The 17,993-nt window shown below is 44.8% G+C and overlaps 1 protein-coding gene across 2 annotated transcripts in view; it reads left to right on the plus strand.

Moving 5' to 3' along the window:
* The window catches only part of LOC143276587 (delta-type opioid receptor-like), a 308,131-nt gene extending 291,641 nt beyond the window's left edge, over positions 1-16,490 (plus strand). For both annotated transcript variants that reach the window (XM_076581188.1, XM_076581187.1), the window contains exons 5-7: positions 11,903-12,049; positions 13,967-14,172; positions 16,237-16,490. In XM_076581188.1, the coding sequence (XP_076437303.1) occupies positions 11,903-12,049; positions 13,967-14,172; positions 16,237-16,482 (599 nt within the window). In that variant the 3' untranslated portion in view covers positions 16,483-16,490. The remainder of the gene's footprint in view (positions 1-11,902; positions 12,050-13,966; positions 14,173-16,236) is intronic.
* The last annotated feature ends 1,503 nt before the right edge of the window (positions 16,491-17,993 follow it).

A 17,993-nucleotide genomic window follows, 5' to 3' on the forward strand; every position in this document is an offset into this window, starting at 1 on the left:
GTTTGTTTTTTATGCATTAAGACTGAGAGAAGAGTACTTTCAGCCCTAAACAGACATATCAGCCTTGTGCTTTTCATTTAGTTTACTTGTTCTCAGTGAGCTCACTGTGTATTATGTGGATTGTTTTCGTTCTTCCTATTTTATTTTAGTTAAGCTGTGTGTGCAACATGTGCACCCAAAATGTATACAGGTCGGTGACCTTACATTAAAATTCTTGCGTTCTTGCGTTCTTGCGTTCTCCCTCTTCTCTGTCTGTCTCTGTCTGTCTCTGTCTCTGTCTCTGTCTCTCTCTCTCTCTGCTGATGCTTGATGAAATGAAGTCAGTGTGGTATAAACTTTAAGATCAACAACTACTTGCTGTGAACTTTTCAGTGATGTAATTCATGTTTCTAACAAAGACAATAACCCAGTCCCAAAGTGACAGGGGTTCAAATACAGAATGGTGACAGACAGACCTCAAATCTTTTCTCAGACAACAATCCTTCACTGGTGATCATATTCCTCCAAAGCAATCAAGGAGGTCCTGTCAGATGTGCCAGAGGAAGAGGCAGTGAGACAGGGGACCCAGCAGCAGTGTAGGAGGGAAGAGGCAGAAGACACTGTGCGGGAGACCCAAAGACACAGCTGTAACAGAAAACACATAGGTCCAAACATTGGCAACAATGGAAAACGACGTCTTGGCGTCTGATATTGTTCCAGCCTCTCTCACAAAGAGAAGAATGGGAGGGGCGAGGCCTAGCGAGAGAGGAATACAGAATAAAGAACAACACACAGGAAGAGCAGAGAGGGCTGGGAGTACTGTGCACACACACACACACACACACACACACACACACACACACACAACAATAACAACAACAACAAAAACAGAAAACATTCAGGAATCAAACGCCCCCACAACAAAAATAACACCCCCGTCTGACGCTTCCGATCTCTCCATTGAAAAAACAAACAAACAAACAAAACAAATAAAAACAAAAACAAAACAAAAAAAACACCAAAACAAAAAGCTGTGACGTGACTTGCCGAGAGCTGGCAAGTAAACAATGGATACTTGGTGTCTTGACAAAGCGATGTTGCCTTTGAAGATCATCGGACGATGAATCGGGCCACGACTCGCTTACTGTCCAGAACTCCGTTCAGTTCTGCTTACTGCATGGATTCTGGGGGGTTGGGGGGGGGATGAATATGCTGAAAATAAACCCTTTCTCTCTTTCATAAGTATTTCGTATCGATAGAACTGTTTTTGTTGCTGGTGAAGATAATTGCGTCTGTGGCAAGGACAGAAATGACGTCCTGATTCTAATTCTAGCTGAATCGGTAGCGAAAGCAGCACTGACTTGAAGTTGTGTACCTTGTGAATGGAGAGATTCACCACTCTTTACTATTTGTTAATCATTTCATCTCCTGGCCTCATTGTTTGTTAATTTCCAGTTGAAAAACCACCGAGGCAACCATGTGTTTGTTCTGTATTGTCCATGTGTTCTGTGTGGCTTGTTCAGGATTGAAGAGACTATGCCAGTCTTGAATAAAAGCTAATTTGTGTTTGCACATTTCTTCTGTCTTTGCTGTTGTGTGCATATGTCAAATGATCGGTATAAGGACAGGCTGGCGCTTCCTTTTTCGAGGAAGTGTCTGGGTTTGTTCCAATGTACCTTTTATTTACCTGTGTGCTAGCTGAATCGGCAGCATAAGCAGCACTGACGTGAAGTTGTGTACCTTGTTAATGGAGAGAGTCACCACTCTTTACTATTTGTTAATCTGGTTCTGATTCACGGTGCCAGGTCAATGTAATATAGGATCTCTTTAAACTTTCAAACAAGTTCATGTATCTGAAGAGTTGATATTGTTGATTGTTCTTACTACATAAAGCGTTCACAGAGATGTCAATGTAAATTATATTGTACCTTTTTAATCCCATGTGTTTTCTTGATTATGGAAACACATACGTGTCTTTTAACTCTTTCCATACGAACGGCGAAAGAGACGACGTTAACAGCGTTTCACCCCAATTACCATCATCAAAATATTGCAAGCGGAAGGCTCTTATACTGAAGACGTGAATGTTGACAAAGAATACCACAATTCTGACGACGGAAGCTAAAGGTTGGGTCATTCAGACACCCACTGGACGTTCGAGGGGTCTGTGTAGAGAAGAGAGGACTTGCCGTACTGAGTGAGTTAAATGCATGTTATATATATATCTATATATTGTGAGCATGAACAATACAACTACATGTTTCGGACTGAACAAAGTTGACCAGTGTGTATTTCGTTGTTTACTCGAGTGGCCGTTTTGCTTTGCTTTCCACATCATTCAGTGTCCAGTGTTTCAGTGTCCTCAGGGGCACGTGAAGCAAACATTGTGCCGTGCCGTGCCGTGCCTTGCCATGCCTTGCCATGCCTTGCCTTGTCTTGCTGGCTCTGCCGTGCCTTGCCTTGCCTTGCCTTGCCTTGCCATGCCTTGCCTTGCCATGCCTTGCCTTGCCTTGCCTTGTCTTGCTGGCTCTGCCTGCCTTGTCTGGAGCGTGCTCATCAGTCAGACGTGTTTTTGTTCCATCATGTGTGTCCACGTTGAACTTGTCTGACTTCCACATGGTGGTTAGACGTGTCTGGTATTCTGTGTGAGAAAGATAGGGCTGGGGGAGGGGGGCATACATGGCTGGCCATGTTGCTTTCTCCAGTGAGTAAAAATGAGAAACTTCCTATAATTTGCCTGCCTCTGTGTCCTGTATACAGTCTGGTTGGCTGGCTGTCTGTCTGTGTGTCTGTCTCTGTCTGTCTGTCTGTCTGTCTGTCTGTCTGTCTCTCTCTCTCTCTCTCTCTCTCTCTCTCTCTCTCTCGTGTGTGTGGGTGTGTGTGTGTGTTTGTTTTCTATCTCTTTATCTCTATCTGTATGTTGGTCTATCTCTTACTTTTTCTGTCTGCCTGTTTGTCTGTCTGTCTGTCCCACTCTGTTTGCCTGTTTGTCAGTCTGTCTGACAGGAAGACAGACACAGAGAGAGAAAACTGGGCTGGGTCAAAAGTTAAACTTTTAGATGCATGATTTTATGCACACCAAAAGTCTGAGGTAGATGGTAACACGTGGCAAATAAGGAGCAGAGGAAAAAAAACAAGGGAACAAACCCCCACCCCCAGAAACCTCACCTCCCTAACTTCGCCAGCCCGTTTCCGCCACCAAAACACGCTCACACACACACACACACACACACACACACACACACACACACCAAAAGAGCAGAACAGACACGGAAGAGAAAGACTAGATCGGGTGGTGAAAAGGTGTTTATTGGAACAACAAAAGAACCTGCAAACACGTGGGTTTTTTTCTCTTGTGGGCTGTGATTGGGTGGGGGGAGGGAAGGTCTGTTTTTCCATATAGTATCTACATGTGTCCTTTTACACACTTTTACCTACACGTCTTTAATATGTGAATCTGACAAAGTCATTTGGACCTACATTGCTTTCCTTTTTTTTCACATGTGCACGTTGATACACACTCGCTTTGTTCTACACGCATATGTACTTTTCTTTCGTGTGTGTGTGTGTGTGTGTGTGTGTGTGTGTGTGTGTGTTTCTTCTTTTTTTGTTTTGTTTTCTTTATATGTCTTTGTGTATATGAACAGAGTAAATGGGGAAACGAATTTTAAAAGTTATCTAAAGATAATATAAAACATTAAGCACTTCTTGTATTCTGAAAAGAACAAAAAAAATGTGTCTCTGCCCTTCACCTTTTCTTTCCTCCTTGATCAGAGAAACATGAACAAAGAAAGAAAACAAACAAACAATGTGAGGAAACGTAGCAAGAGCTGGCTTGCAAACAATACGCGCTTTTCGCCTCTAGGCATCTTGACAACGCGATTTTTGCCATTGCTAAGGTCACCGAGGACGTGTCGTGTATCGTGATTGGCAGGAACTCGCTTGAAGCGCGCACACCAATCGAAACTTTTTGTGTTCATCACGTGACCTCGCGTTGACCTTGTCTGACTCTCGCGAGACGATCAAGGGTATCCGATATTGGGAAAGAAAAAAACGGCACGCAATGCTTTTCTCACATCTGTGAAAAAAAAAGGAAAAAAGAAAGAAAACAAAGAAAGAAAATTTCAGAAAATCTCTCTCTCTCTCTCTCTCTCTCTCTCTCTCTCTCTCTCTCTCTCTCTCTCTCTCTCTCTCTCGTAACAAAAGATAAGTTCGATTCCAGTTTCCAATTTCTTTTTCTCACCTGATGATTTCCTTAATCATTTTTGTGTGTGTGGCATACAGAGATTATAGAACTATAATTATGATGCATGATATTTATTTATGATGCATCTTTCAAATATTCTAAAAGCTCTGCCAGACTTGTCAGAAATTCATGTTGCATTTTGCTATCAATTCAGACGGGCGCAATAGCCGAGTGGTTAAAGCGTTGGACTGTCAATCTGAGGGTCCCGGGTTCGAATCACGGTGACGGCGCCTGGAGGGTAAAGGGTGGAGATTTTTACGATCTCCCAGGTCAACATATGTGCAGACCTGCTAAGTGCCTGAACCCCCTTCGTGTGTATGTGCAAGCAGAAGATCAAATACGCACGTTAAAAATCCTGTAATCCATGTCAGCGTTCGGTGGGTTATGGAAACAAGAACATACCCAGCATGCACACCCCCGAAAACGGAGTATGGCTGCCTACATGGCGGGGTAAAAACGGTCATACACGTAAAAGCCCACTCGTGTGCATACGAGTGAACGCAGAAGAAGAAGAAGAAGCTATCAATTCATTCCTCGTGGTCAGCTTCAGTTTTGTTTGTGACCTTCTGTGTGGTGTTTGCCATGTATGTGATGTTGCATTTCAGCAGCAATAATCTGCATATCTTTAACTCTCATCGTACGAACGACAAAACGGCGACGATGGCAGAATCTTAACCGTTGCTGATGTCATTGAAAAAAAACAACGTTTGTAACAGAAAAAAGGTAAAACTTTATCACAAGGTGGATGAAGACAAAATAATACACCGCATTTCTAACGGTGAAAGCTGTAAGCTGTGCCAGTTAAGATACACGACATCGAACGGGGTCTCTGCGGGAGAAATTAATTGAGAGAGAAACCGACCGTCCCGAGAGAGTTAAAATCTATTTTCGTAAGAATAATTAATCTCTCCTATTTGTCCTTCTTTGTCTTCCTCTTGCCGATTTCAGGATAACACACATTCGTGAAGCCTTCCATTTTTTTAAGCAGGACGGTGGCAGAAAGGTTGAGACGCTCAGCTGCCAGTACATGGAGTCCGTGAGGGTGTGGGTTCGAATCCCGCTCTCACCCTTTCTCCCAAGTTTGACTGGAAAATCATACTGAATGTCTAGTCTTTCGGATGAGACGAGAAACGCACTTGGCGCACCGGAAAAGAACCCATGGCAACGAGAGTGTTGTCCTCTGGCAAAATTATGTGAAAAGAAATCCACTCTGATAGGTACACAAATATATAAGCATGCACTGAAGGCCTGTCAAGCGCGTTGGGTCATGCTGCTGTAAGGCGTCTGCCTAGCAGATGTAGTGTAGCGTATATGGATTTGTCTGAACGCAGTGACGCCTCCTTGAGAAACTGAAACTAATTTCAGAAAGCAGTAGAAAGAGAGTGAGAGAGACAGAGAGACAGACAGAGAGAGAGAGACAGACAGACAGAGAGAGAGACCGAGAGAGACAGAGAGAGAGAGAGAGACCGGGAGAGACAGACAGAGAGAGAGAGACCGAGAGAGACGCAGAGAGAGACCGAGACACACATACAGAGAGAGACAGAGGCAGAGAGAGAGAGAGAGAGAGAGACCGTGAGAGACAGAGAGAGACAGACAGAGAGAGAGAGACAGAGACCGACAGAGACAGACAGAGAGAGACAGACAGAGAGACAGACAGACAGACAGAGAGAGAGACCGAGAAAGACACAGAGAGAGACAGAGACAGAGAGACAGAGTACACAAAATGAAATAAGAGAGAAGGCGAGAAAACAGAGAAACAAGCAGACAGGAGCGTGCGAAATGTACAGCTTTGCTGAGGGTGATCATGAACGGTTTGCTTTTTAATCTGGTGAAGTGTTGGTGGGGCCGACAGTCACAGTGTCCATGGTGTATTTCATCATAAAATCACGTCCTATGTTGTGTTTGCTCCATTTCATGTTCGTGTGATTTATGTTTTGCCACTTCATGCTGACTGGTGTGTGACGTGTTTTTAGTTCCCCTGTTGGTGTTTTGAAAGGCCCACCACTCGGCTTATATCACAGATTGACATAAGTTTACATTTGGGCCAACAGCATAGTGAGAGCTGTATTATCAATGGTTTCTCCAGTCCATGGGAAACCATTTACAGCTTAGTCTGTTTTTGTGAAGGACTATGACTCTCAAACTAGGAGGCAAAATTGCACTGGCTCTTAGTGCTGCAGCCTTGTGGGCTAGTTGGCCTTTGGGAACCATTCCAACGCCGACTGTCCTAAAACCCTCTTGGCCAAGACAGTGGGGATGTACTTGGGCAAGACACTCTACACGATAATCAAATTCTAGCCCAAATAGTCGGAACAGCAGTTGCCTCCTCTGTTGTTCTGATGGTCATAGTCGGACACGACGACCGACTATCATATGGTGTTTTGAAAAGTCAGTTCTTCTGGTCCTGTTTTGTACTGGGGGCACTGATGGAAATCACTACTTTTAACTTGATTACATTTTGATACGAGCTTTGCGAGATGTGAATGAATTGGTAATTTGTTTAAACTTTTTTTCTCTTTTTTTTTACACTTTACTGAGCGAGACATGGGTGAACTGGTCTTTGTACCGTTGTTTAACTGACCCTTTGATATAAGTCTGGGTTCTGTCCAAGTGGTGTGAAGAAGTGGTGTGTGTACTCGGCACTGCAATGACCTCTTAGCGCTCTGCCATGCTGTAAGCTACATTAACTCACTCAGTACGGCCAGTCCTCTCTTCTCCTCTACGCAGACCCCTCGGATGTCCAGTGGGTGTCTGAATGACCCAACCTTTAGCTTCCGTCGTCAGAATTGTGGTATTCTTTGTCAATATTCACCTCTTCAGTATAAGAGCCTTCCGCGTGCACTATTTTGATGATGGTAATTGGGGTGAAACGCTGTTAACGTCGTCTCTTTCGCCGTTCGTATGGAAAGAGTTAAATTAAGATGGTTTCCCAACATCTGAACACCACGGACATTGCTTTTAGAAATGCCCACCACAAAATATCGAACACTATTTCCACCATGAAATCTTTCAAACCTAATCTTAGAATTTCGTTGTTCAAATGACATTCCAGACTGTAGATCTTTATATCTCCACCTCTGTCCAACATCGTCTGTGTGTGCGTGTGTGTGTGTGTGTGTGTGTGTGTGTGTGTGTGTGTGTGTGTGTGTGTGTGGGTGTGTGAGTGTCTGTGTGTGTGTATGTGTGTGTGCGTGTGTGTGTGTGTGTGTGTGTGTGTGTGTGTGTGTGTGTGTGTGTGTGTGTGAGTGTGTGTGTGTGTGTGTGTGTGTGTGTGAGTGTGTGTGTGTGTGTGTGTGTGTGTGTGTGTGTGTGCGTGCGCGCGCGCTCGCGTCGCGTGGAAGTGAAGAGTGTGGGTGAGGTGAGAGAGGTGTATGAGTTGTGAGTTATTTCACATTTTTTGCTTAAAACAGTATTTCCTGCGAGTATGTATATTAACTTTATTCTTAGAAGAGCTCCCGAGTTCTTCGGACTGGAAGTCAGCCTGAAAAAGACGGAAGTTCTCCATCAGCTGGCACCTCGAGATGATTACCTCTCTCCTCACACACCCCTGTGACACAGAGCTGAAGACAGTCCACCAGTTCGGCAACCTGGGGTATACTGTGTCATCAGACTCCAAAATCGACACAAAAATTGACAACAGAGTTGCAAAGGCAGTCAGTGTTTTGGGTAGACTGTAGGAACGAGTGTGGAACACCAACCTGAAAGAAGGCACAAAGATCAGCAGGCACAGAACCCGTGTCCTGACCGCCCCCCTCTACGGCTCCGAGTCATTTGTATTTGTATTTCTTTTTATCACATCAGATTTCTCTGTGTGAAATTCGGGCTGCTCTCCCCAGGGAGAGCGCGTCGCCATACTACAGCGCCACCCATTTTTTTGTATTTTTTCCTGCGTGTAGTTTTATTTGTTTTTCCTATCCAAGTGGATTTTTCTACAGAATTTTGCCAGTAACAACTTTTTTGTTGCCGTGGGTTCTTTTACATGCGCTAAATGCATGTTGCACACGGGACCTCGGTTTATCGTCTCATCCGAATGACTAGCGTCCAGACCACCACTCAAGGTCTAGCGGAGGGGGAGAAAATATCGGCGGCTCAGCCGTGATTCGAACCAGGGCGCTTAGATTCTCTCGCTTCCTAGGCGGACGCGTTACCTCTAGGCCATCACTCCACTCCATGGGTCACGTATCGCCATCACCTGCCACACTTTGAACGTTTCCAGCAACGCTGCCTCTGCACCGTCCTCAACATCAGCTGGAGCCAAGTTGTCACCAGCAATGAAGTTGTCCAACAAGTCGAGGTCATCAGTATCGAGGTCATGCTGTTGAAGATGCAGGTGCGCTGGTCTGCAGACCACCACCTCCCCAAGATGGTGCTGCCCCGAGGAACTCTCCAGTGTCCACCCTGACAGGAGGGCAGTGACTCTAAGAATCCCTCGGTGTGTCACATTGGAGTGATGGCCTAGAGGTAACGCGTCCACCTAGGAAGCGAGAGAATCTGTGCGCGCTGGTTCGAATCACGGCACAGCCCCCGAAATTTTCTCCCCCTCCACTAGACCTTGAGTGGTGGTCTGGACGCTAGTCATTCGGATGAGACGATAAACCGAGGTCCCGTGTGCAGCATACACTTAGCGCACGTAAAAGAACCCACGGCAACAAAAGGGTTGTTCCTGGCAAAATTCTGTAGAAAAATCCACTTCAATAGGAAAAACAAATAAAACTGCACACAGGAAAAAATACAAAAAAATGGGTGGCGCTGTAGTATGGCGACGCGCTCTCCCTGGGGAGAGCAGCCCGAATTTCACACAGAGAAATCTGTTGTGATAAAAAGAAATACAAATACAAATACAACAGTGCACTCTTTCCGCACATCGTGCGACCTGGCGACACACCATCCGCCAAGCTGTCACCTCTTCGTGTTGTCTCGTTCGTCATTTATCAGATGGATTCCTCCGTCTCCTTGACGAAGGCGGCAGTACGTCGCAGGTCCTCCAGTCGTCCATAGAGCTTCCGGGCCGCTGGGATTGGGTCGGGCCAGGTTTTCTCTTGGTGGAGCGGTCAGGACTGCAGCAGATGTTCTGTTGTCTGGCTGCCTGTTCTGCAGGGGCAGTGCTGTCACCTCTTGTGACACACACAGACTCTGTCTGGGTGAAGGGCTGTCACCTCTTGTGACACACACAGACTGTCTGGGTGAAGGGCTGTCACCTCTTGTGACACACACAGACTGTCTGGGTGAAGGGCTGTCACCTCTTGTGACACGCACAGACTGTCTGGGTGAAGGGCTGTCACCTCTTGTGACACACACAGACTGTCTGGGTGAAGGGCTGTCACCTCTTGTGACACACACAGACTCTGTCTGGGTGAAGGGCTGTCACCTCTTGTGACACACACAGACTCTGTCTGGGTGAAGGGCTGTCACCTCTTGTGACACACACAGACTGTCTGGGTGAAAGGCTGTCACCTCTTGTGACACACACAGACTCTGTCTGGGTGAAGGGCTGTCACCTCTTGTGACACACACAGACTGTCTGGGTGAAGGGCTGTCACCTCTTGTGACACACACAGACTGTCTGGGTGAAGGGCTGTCACCTCTTGTGACACACACAGACTCTGGGTGAAGGGCTGTCACCTCTTGTGACACACACAGACTCTGTCTGGGTGAAGGGCTGTCACCTCTTGTGACACACACAGACTGTCTGGGTGAAGGGCTGTCACCTCTTGTGACACACACAGACTGTCTGGGTGAAGGGCTGTCACCTCTTGTGACACACACAGACTCTGGGTGAAGGGCTGTCACCTCTTGTGGCACACACACTGTCTGGGTGAAGGGCTGTCACCTCTTGTGACACACACAGACTCTGGTTGAAGGGCTGTCACCTCTTGTGACACACACAGACTGTCTGGGTGAAGGGCTGTCACCTCTTGTGACACACACAGACTGTCTGGGTGAAGGGCTGTCACCTCTTGTGACACACACAGACTGTCTGGGTGAAGGGCTGTCACCTCTTGTGACACACACAGACTGTCTGGGTGAAGGGCTGTCACCTCTTGTGACACACACAGACTCTGTCTGGGTGAAGGGCTGTCACCTCTTGTGGAACACACAGACTGTCTGGGTGAAGGGCTGTCACCTCTTGTGACACACACAGACTCTGTCTGGGTGAAGGGCTGTCACCTCTTGTGACACACACAGACTCTGTCTGGGTGAAGGGCTGTCACCTCTTGTGACACACACAGACTGTCTGGGTGAAGGGCTGTCACCTCTTGTGACACACACAGACTGTCTGGGTGAAGGAAGAGGAGACCCATGATATCACGGCAACCGACCCAGGACAGCTTTCCCCTGCAGCCACAGTGGACGGACCTGCCTGTCCCTAACTGGCCTGGTCAGTCACCAGCCAGTCCACAGCAGACGTGGACAACGCCTGTCCAAACTTTTCGTCCGCGAAGCCAAGCCATTATCTGATCCATACTATGTTTAAGTTATATTCATGTGTCTTATTTGTACCGCGTATATTGTGCAATGTGCTAAGAACCGTTCGGTTGGCGCTTTATAAATAAACATATATCTTTACGAATGTTGCTTTTTTTTAATTATAATAAACTCCTTTCCACTTTACAAAACACAACTTTGCACATTTGTATAAATCCGTTCTTACATCTGTCTATGCACCAATTCGTGCATCCATACACACACCCATATGTACATACATACATACATACATAGTTACGTTCGTTTGACTGTACATGCACAAAGTATGACATGACATGACATTTCACTACAGGCATGGCAGTCATTCACATTTGCAACTTTTGGGTGTCGTGAGCATTTTTTTCCTTCTTTTTCTTTTCTCAAACTATTTTTTGCTAGCCTAACTTTTTTTTTCTTTTCTTCTACATATCTCTGTGATAAAGGCAGGTTACATTTGCCTCCCTTTCAAAGGGCAGGGGACAACACGAGCACAGTGCACTGCAGTGTTGATGAGGAATTTCCACACGGCCATCACATCCAGTGGATCTTTCCTCCATGGCTTTATTGACCAGAACATTAACCAGAACAGTGTTGTACATTACACAAGAATTAACCAGTACATGTACAGTACACGTAATGCATGACACATTATACATGTCTATTGTTGTCGTTGTCGTTGTTGTTGTTGTTGCTGCTGCTGTTGTTGTTGTTGTTGTTGTTGTTGTTGTTGTTGTTGTTGTTGTTGTTGTTGTTCTTCTTCTTCTTCTTCTTCTTCTTCTTCTTCTTCTCCTCCTCCTCCTCCTCCTCCTTCTTCTTCTTCTCCTTCTCCTTCTCCTCCTCCTCCTCCTTCTTCTTTCTTTCTTTCTTCTTTCTTTTTTCTTTCTTCCTCCTCCTTCCCTCTCCTTCCTCCTCCTTTCTTCTTCTTCTTCTTCTTCCTTCTTTCTTCTTTCTTTCTTCTTTCCTCCTTCCTCCTCCTTCCCCCTCTTTCCTTCTTCTTTCTTCTACTTCTTCTTCTTCTTTCTTTTTTCTTTCTTTCTTTCTTTCTTTCTTCTTCCCCCTCATTCCTCCCTCTTCTTCTTTCTTTCTTCTTTCTTTCTTTCTGCTTCCTCCTTCCGCCTTCCTCCTCCTTCCTCCTTCTTCCTCCTTCTTCCTTCTTCTTTCCTCCTTCTTCTTCTGTATTAATGACTGAATGCTGATGCTGCTGACTTGCAGACTACCTGCCCTTTGTGAGCTACGTGTGGTACTGGGTGGACGCCACGTTCTACGCTCTGCTGCCCTGTGTGCTGCTGGCCATGTTCAACACTCTGATCATTGTGGGCATCAAGAGGGCGGCCTCCATCCAGCGACAGCTCACCGAGGGTACCTGTCTCCCTCTTGTTGCTGGCCTTGTGGTCCTTCTGCTTGTTCGTACTGTTTGTGGTCCACTTCTTCTTCTTCTTGCTCAAGCGCGTAGGGTTACGCGGAGTGGGGTGATGGCCTAGAGATAACGCGTCCGCCTAGGAAGCGAGAGAATCTGAACGCGCTGGTTCGAATCACGGATCAGCCGCCGATATTTTTTCCACCTCCACTAGACCGTGAGTGGTGGTCTGGATACTAGTCATTCGGTTGAGACGATAAACCGATGGTCCCGTGTGCAGCATGCACTTAGCGCACGTAAAAGAACCAACGGCAACAAAGGGTTGTTCCTGGCAAAATTCTGTGGAAAAATCCACTTCGATAGGAAAAACAAATAAAACTGCACGCAGGAGAAAATAAAATAAATAAAATTAAATTAAAATTAAAATTAATGGGTGGCGCTGTAGTGTAGCGACGCGCTCTCCCTGGGGAGAGCAGCCCGAATTTCACACAGAGAAATCTGATGTTACAAAAAGAGAAATACAATTCAATTCAAACTGATGGTCAAGCATCTGCCTAGCAGATGTGGTGTAGCGTATATGGATTTGTCCGAACGCAGTGACGCCTCCTTGGGAAACTGAAACTGAAACTGAAAACTTATGCATCTTCTTCTTCCATTTCTTGAATTATATTCAAGTGAAAAAAAAAAGGTATGTTTTATGTTATTTCGTCGAAGATTTTACAGTAGGACAATACAAGCCTTACTTATGATAGAATAAATTAATATTTTTCTTTTCTAGCTATCTATACAGAAACAGAAAAGGCTTTGTTGAAAAAGAAAACATAAAATATGTGCTGCTTTCTTGAATAAAAAAAAAAAAAAAGAAGATTTATTAAAGTTTTGATGTTGAACTTGAGTTCGTTGACCGGGACGCGAGAGGGTACCCTTGTACAAAGGGCTTAGCTTTTATGCATCCCTTTTCTTTCCCTTGGGAACATGTAAAAGTGAGTTCCGCAGACACCGAGAAGTGTATAGAGACGATTCAACAACATTCCTTTGGGGTGGATGGTAGTCTCCCAGGCCTTAGGAACAATTTCTGCGTTTATCTGTCTCTCTCGATCTTTCCTTTTCTTTTCGTTTTCTTACTCTTTCTTTCCTTTCTCTTTGTCTTTTTTTTGTTTGTTTGTTTGTTTGTTTGTTACATTTTATGTCCTTCTGTCAATCACTAATTCTACTGGTCGTTCTGATTGGTTGTTTTGTTCGTTACAGTATGGCTTTCAACATGTTCATCATGCGAATCTCCAGAGAACTGCTTCTGGTCAACAATGGCATGTGAAACGCCTGTTTATCGTCTTTTCATTATTGATTTTTTTTTTTTAAAATTTTGTTTTGTCTGTTTTATAATACTACTCTCTGTCTGTCTGTCTGTCTGTCTGTCTGTCTGTCTGTATGTATGTATGTATGTATCTCTCTCTCTCTCTCTCTCTCTCTCTCTCTCTCTCTCTCTCTCTCTCTCTCTCTCTGTGGTTCATTTTTTTATCTCTCTTTTTCTGTCCCTTTCTCATTCAGAACGTTCATTGCTTCATGTGACAAAGCAAGCGCGCGGGCGTGTGTCTGAATGTGTGTGCGTGCGTGCGTGAGTGCCTGTGTGTGTGTGTATATATGTGTATGTACATGTGTGTGTGTGTGCGCGCGCGCGTGTGTGTGTGTGTGTGTGGTTTTGTGTGTGTGTTTCCTTCTTTCCTACATTTCTTCATTCAGTTCTTATTCATTCATTCATTCATTCCTTTCTTCATCATCCCATTGGATTTCACAGCACCACGCGTCGTCTCTTCACCTAGGCCAGGGAGAAGATTAATCAACTAATTAATCAATTGATTCATTTATTCATTCTTTCATTCCTCCACTCATTCCTTCACTCCTTTTCTCTGTGTCCCCAGCGGACTCCAGCTCACGCAGCAAGCGGCTGTTCAACCAGGCCACGGAGAAGATCCGGCAGCAGCGTCAAATCACCATCATGCTGGTCGTCGTCTGTGTTGTCTTTGTCGTCCTCACTCTGCCCAACTGCATCTTTTTCATCTACAAGCCCTACTGGAACCCCACACCACGCACCCGGCAGGATGCCAAGTTCAGGGTCATTGAACAGGTGGGGTCATAGGAGGAGGAGGAGGAGGAGGATAATGATAGTAATAATGATAGTAATAATAATAATAATGATAATAATGATACTGATAATTTGTTAATAGGTTGATAATATTGATAACAACAACAACAACAACAACAACAACAATGATAATAATAATAATAATGATAATGACGACGACGACGACAACAGCAACAGCAACAACAATAATAATGATAATGATGCAACAACAATAATAATGACAATGATACTGATAAAAGTGATGACGATGATGATGACAATAATAGTAATATGAGAACAATGATAATAATAATAATAATAATAATAGTATTAGTAATATTACTACTACTACTACCACTACTACTTCTACTAATGACAATAATAATAAGAAGAAGAAGAACAAGAACAAGGACAAGAAGAAGTTTATTTATACATCGCCAAATTGAATACATTTTGCTCTGAGCGCTTCACAGTGCAGTTCCAATAAAAATACTTCACAATACATTTCACCACCCATCATAATATACAAATACGTCCATGATAATATACAAGTTAGTCCATGATAATGTGCAAGTAAATCGAAGTGAGTGAAAAGCCTCAAAAACTATGACATGAATAATATTTATAGCTAACTATACAGGCATATGCATATTTCGTGCTTAATAGCAGTAATTGATCATTACCTGTAATGCGCAAAATCCGTCACAAGTTCTCTCTCTCTCTCGCTCTCTCTCTCTCTGTCTGTCTGTCTGTCTGTATCTATGTGTGTGTTCCAGTGTGTGTTATATTTTTGTTGATCAACAAGGAAATGGATTCAAACAGATGGCGGCAGGAAATTCATAGAAAATACAAAACACACACACACACACACACACACACACACACACACACACACACACACATACGCACACACACGCACCCACCCACCACACACACACACACACACACGCACACACACACACACACACACACCCCACACCCACCCACACACACACACACACACACCCCACACCCCCCCCCCACCCCACACACACACACACCCGCACACACACACACACACACACACACACACACACACACACACACACACTATTAGTAGTAGTAGTAGTAGTCTTCAGTTTAACGTCTTCCACTTTAAGTGATATTAGACACACAAAAAAAGGGAGGGGGGGGGGGGCTTTGGGTGGTGGAGGGCGGGGCGTGGTGGTGGGAACGGTATTGGGCAGAGGGTGAAGAATGGTGTGTGTGTATGTGTGTGTGCGCGTGTGTGCGCATGTGTGTGTGTGGTGGGGAAAGATACAGAGCATTAGAAAAAATAACATAGGCATAATATAGAAGGAAACGCTAACATCAAACAACTGTAACAACTATAACAAATGTCCAGTTGGACTATGCAGCAAACCTTCTGCAATAGCAGATAACATCTTGAAATTATCAAAAATACATTCACAAGAATTTTCCGAGAAGTTGGGTAAAAACGATTTCAGACTCTGACATTCAAAGAGTATGTGTTTGCTAGAAATAGATTCTCCACATATGCATTTAACATCCCTGCTGAACTTTGTTATAAAACTTTGTTACAAAAGCGTTCAGCTTTATCCTGTTTGATAATGTGTGTGTGTGTGTGTGTGTGTGTGTGTGTGTGTGTGTGTACACGGGACTGGAACCTGTGAATATTCCTGATGTAAGTGGGCGGTACAACTACGTGGCTTCCGCTCCGCTTTATTCTCATGACATTAGCGCGCATAAAAGAACTCACGGCAACAGAAAGGGTTGTCCCCGGCAAAATTCTCAAGAAAAAAAAATCACTCTTATATACATGTGTCCGCGTGCACCCTTCTACAACCTGAGTGAATGATACAGGAAACGAATGATGAGCGCCGAATGGCAGCTGTCAGCAGGCTCTACCCAGGGAGGCAGTCCGCTGTGCAAATAACTCCATTTTTGTAAAGCGCATTGAGATTGGTCTCTGGTAGGCGCTATACATGTATCAATAATAATTATGATAGTAATAACAATGATGATGATGATAATAATAATAATGAAAATAATATTCTCTCTTTCCAGATCGTGTATCTGTTGTCGGATCTGTCCCACGCTACCAATTTCTTCGTCTACTTTTTCTCCACCAAGAAGTTCAGAGATCGTTTCCTGGAGACCGTGTGTTGCTGCCGGAAGTGGAGACGTCACATGACCCGCTCCTCTCACGTTGGCCAATCACAGTTCTCCGAGACCGGAAGTATCTACGTCTCTTCCTTCAGCAATGGCGGCGGGGCCATTCCGCTGCACTTGCGCGGCAGTAATCGTTATTGAGATGTGTGTGTGTGTGTGTGTGTGTGTGTGTGTGTGTGTGTGTGTGTTTGTGTGTGTGTGTGCGAGCGTGCATGTGTGTGTGTGTGCGTGCGTGCATGTGTGTGTGTGTGTGTAAGGGTGGATGGATGTGGGTGGGTGTATGAGGGGTGGATATGCGTGTGTAAGGGGTGTATTTGTGTGTGTTCAGTTGAGGAGGTTGTGTGTGTGAGTGTCAATGAGAGTGTGCGTGTGTGTGTGTGTGTGTGAGAGAGTCTGCAGTCGGGTGTGTGTGTGTGTGTGTGTGTGAAAGGGTTGATGGGTGTGCGTGGGTGTATGAGGGGTGGATATGCGTGTGTAAGGGGTGTATTGGTGTGTGTTGAAGTGAGGACGCTGTGTGTGAAGGTGTGAATGAGAGTGTGGATATCTATGTGAGTCTGCAGTAGGGTGTGTGTGTGTGTGTGTGTGTGTGTGTGTCTGTGTGTGTGTGTGTCTGTGTGTGTGTGTGTGTGTGTGTGTGTCTGTGTGTCTGTGTCTGTGAATCAATCGAGCGTGTTTGAAATGAATATGAAATCACAAAGCCAATATCTGTAAAAGGCTATGGAATCATTAATCGTTATCCTTTTAAAAACTTGTGTGTATGTGTGTGTGTGCGCGCGCGCGAGCCTCTGTGTGTGTGTGTGTGTGTGTGTGTGTGTGTGTGTGTGTGTGTGTGTGCACTTTGCTCTGCCTCGGTAGAGCTGACTGACGGCTGTCATTGGACACTCATCATTCTTCCTGTATCATTCAATCGGGTTTCTGTCACACACACACACACACGCGCGCGCGCGACATTTTACGTGTAGGACTGTTTCGTTTCTTTACCCCACCATGTTGGCAGCCATGCTTCGTTGAAAATCAGGGGTGTGTAAGCTGGGTATGTTCTTGTTTCCATAACCCACCCAACGCTGACATCGATCACAGGATCTTTTAATGTGCATGTGACCTGGGAGACAGTACAAATCCCCACCCTCAAGTCGCCGGATGTGACGGGGATCAAAGTGAGGACGAATCCAGCGTTCTAACCAATAGTATGAAAGACCCAAGGGATTTCCGTGCAACCCCTCCCACTTCCCCCCCCCCCCCCCCCCCCCCAGGAAGGATGTAGACCTGGCTTAAAATGTTCTTTGGTGTCTGCCGAACTTATTTTTACTTGTTTCCAAGAAAAGAATCGGGACGAGTACCCTCTCGCACCAAGATAAGCTCAACTTTTAAACCATTGTTATACAAAGAAAACTACCACATACTGTATGCTTTTTTTTTTAATACGGTCTTTTCTATTCGAATACATATCCAAAATTGAAATATATTCATTCTTCTTTCACAGTTTAGACTCTTTGTAACGACTTACTATTAAATATCTGACAAAATAAGGTAGAATTGTCCAGTTGTTATTTTTCATCTCTTCCGTTCCCATCTCTTGGAAGTTATTTTTATACAGAGACGTGTGGGGGTCTTTTGAAAATTATTTCAGTGCGATTGAATGAACGTTCGAA

This window comes from Babylonia areolata, chromosome 32, assembly GCF_041734735.1.
Source record: "Babylonia areolata isolate BAREFJ2019XMU chromosome 32, ASM4173473v1, whole genome shotgun sequence".
NCBI lineage: Eukaryota > Metazoa > Mollusca > Gastropoda > Neogastropoda > Buccinidae > Babylonia > Babylonia areolata.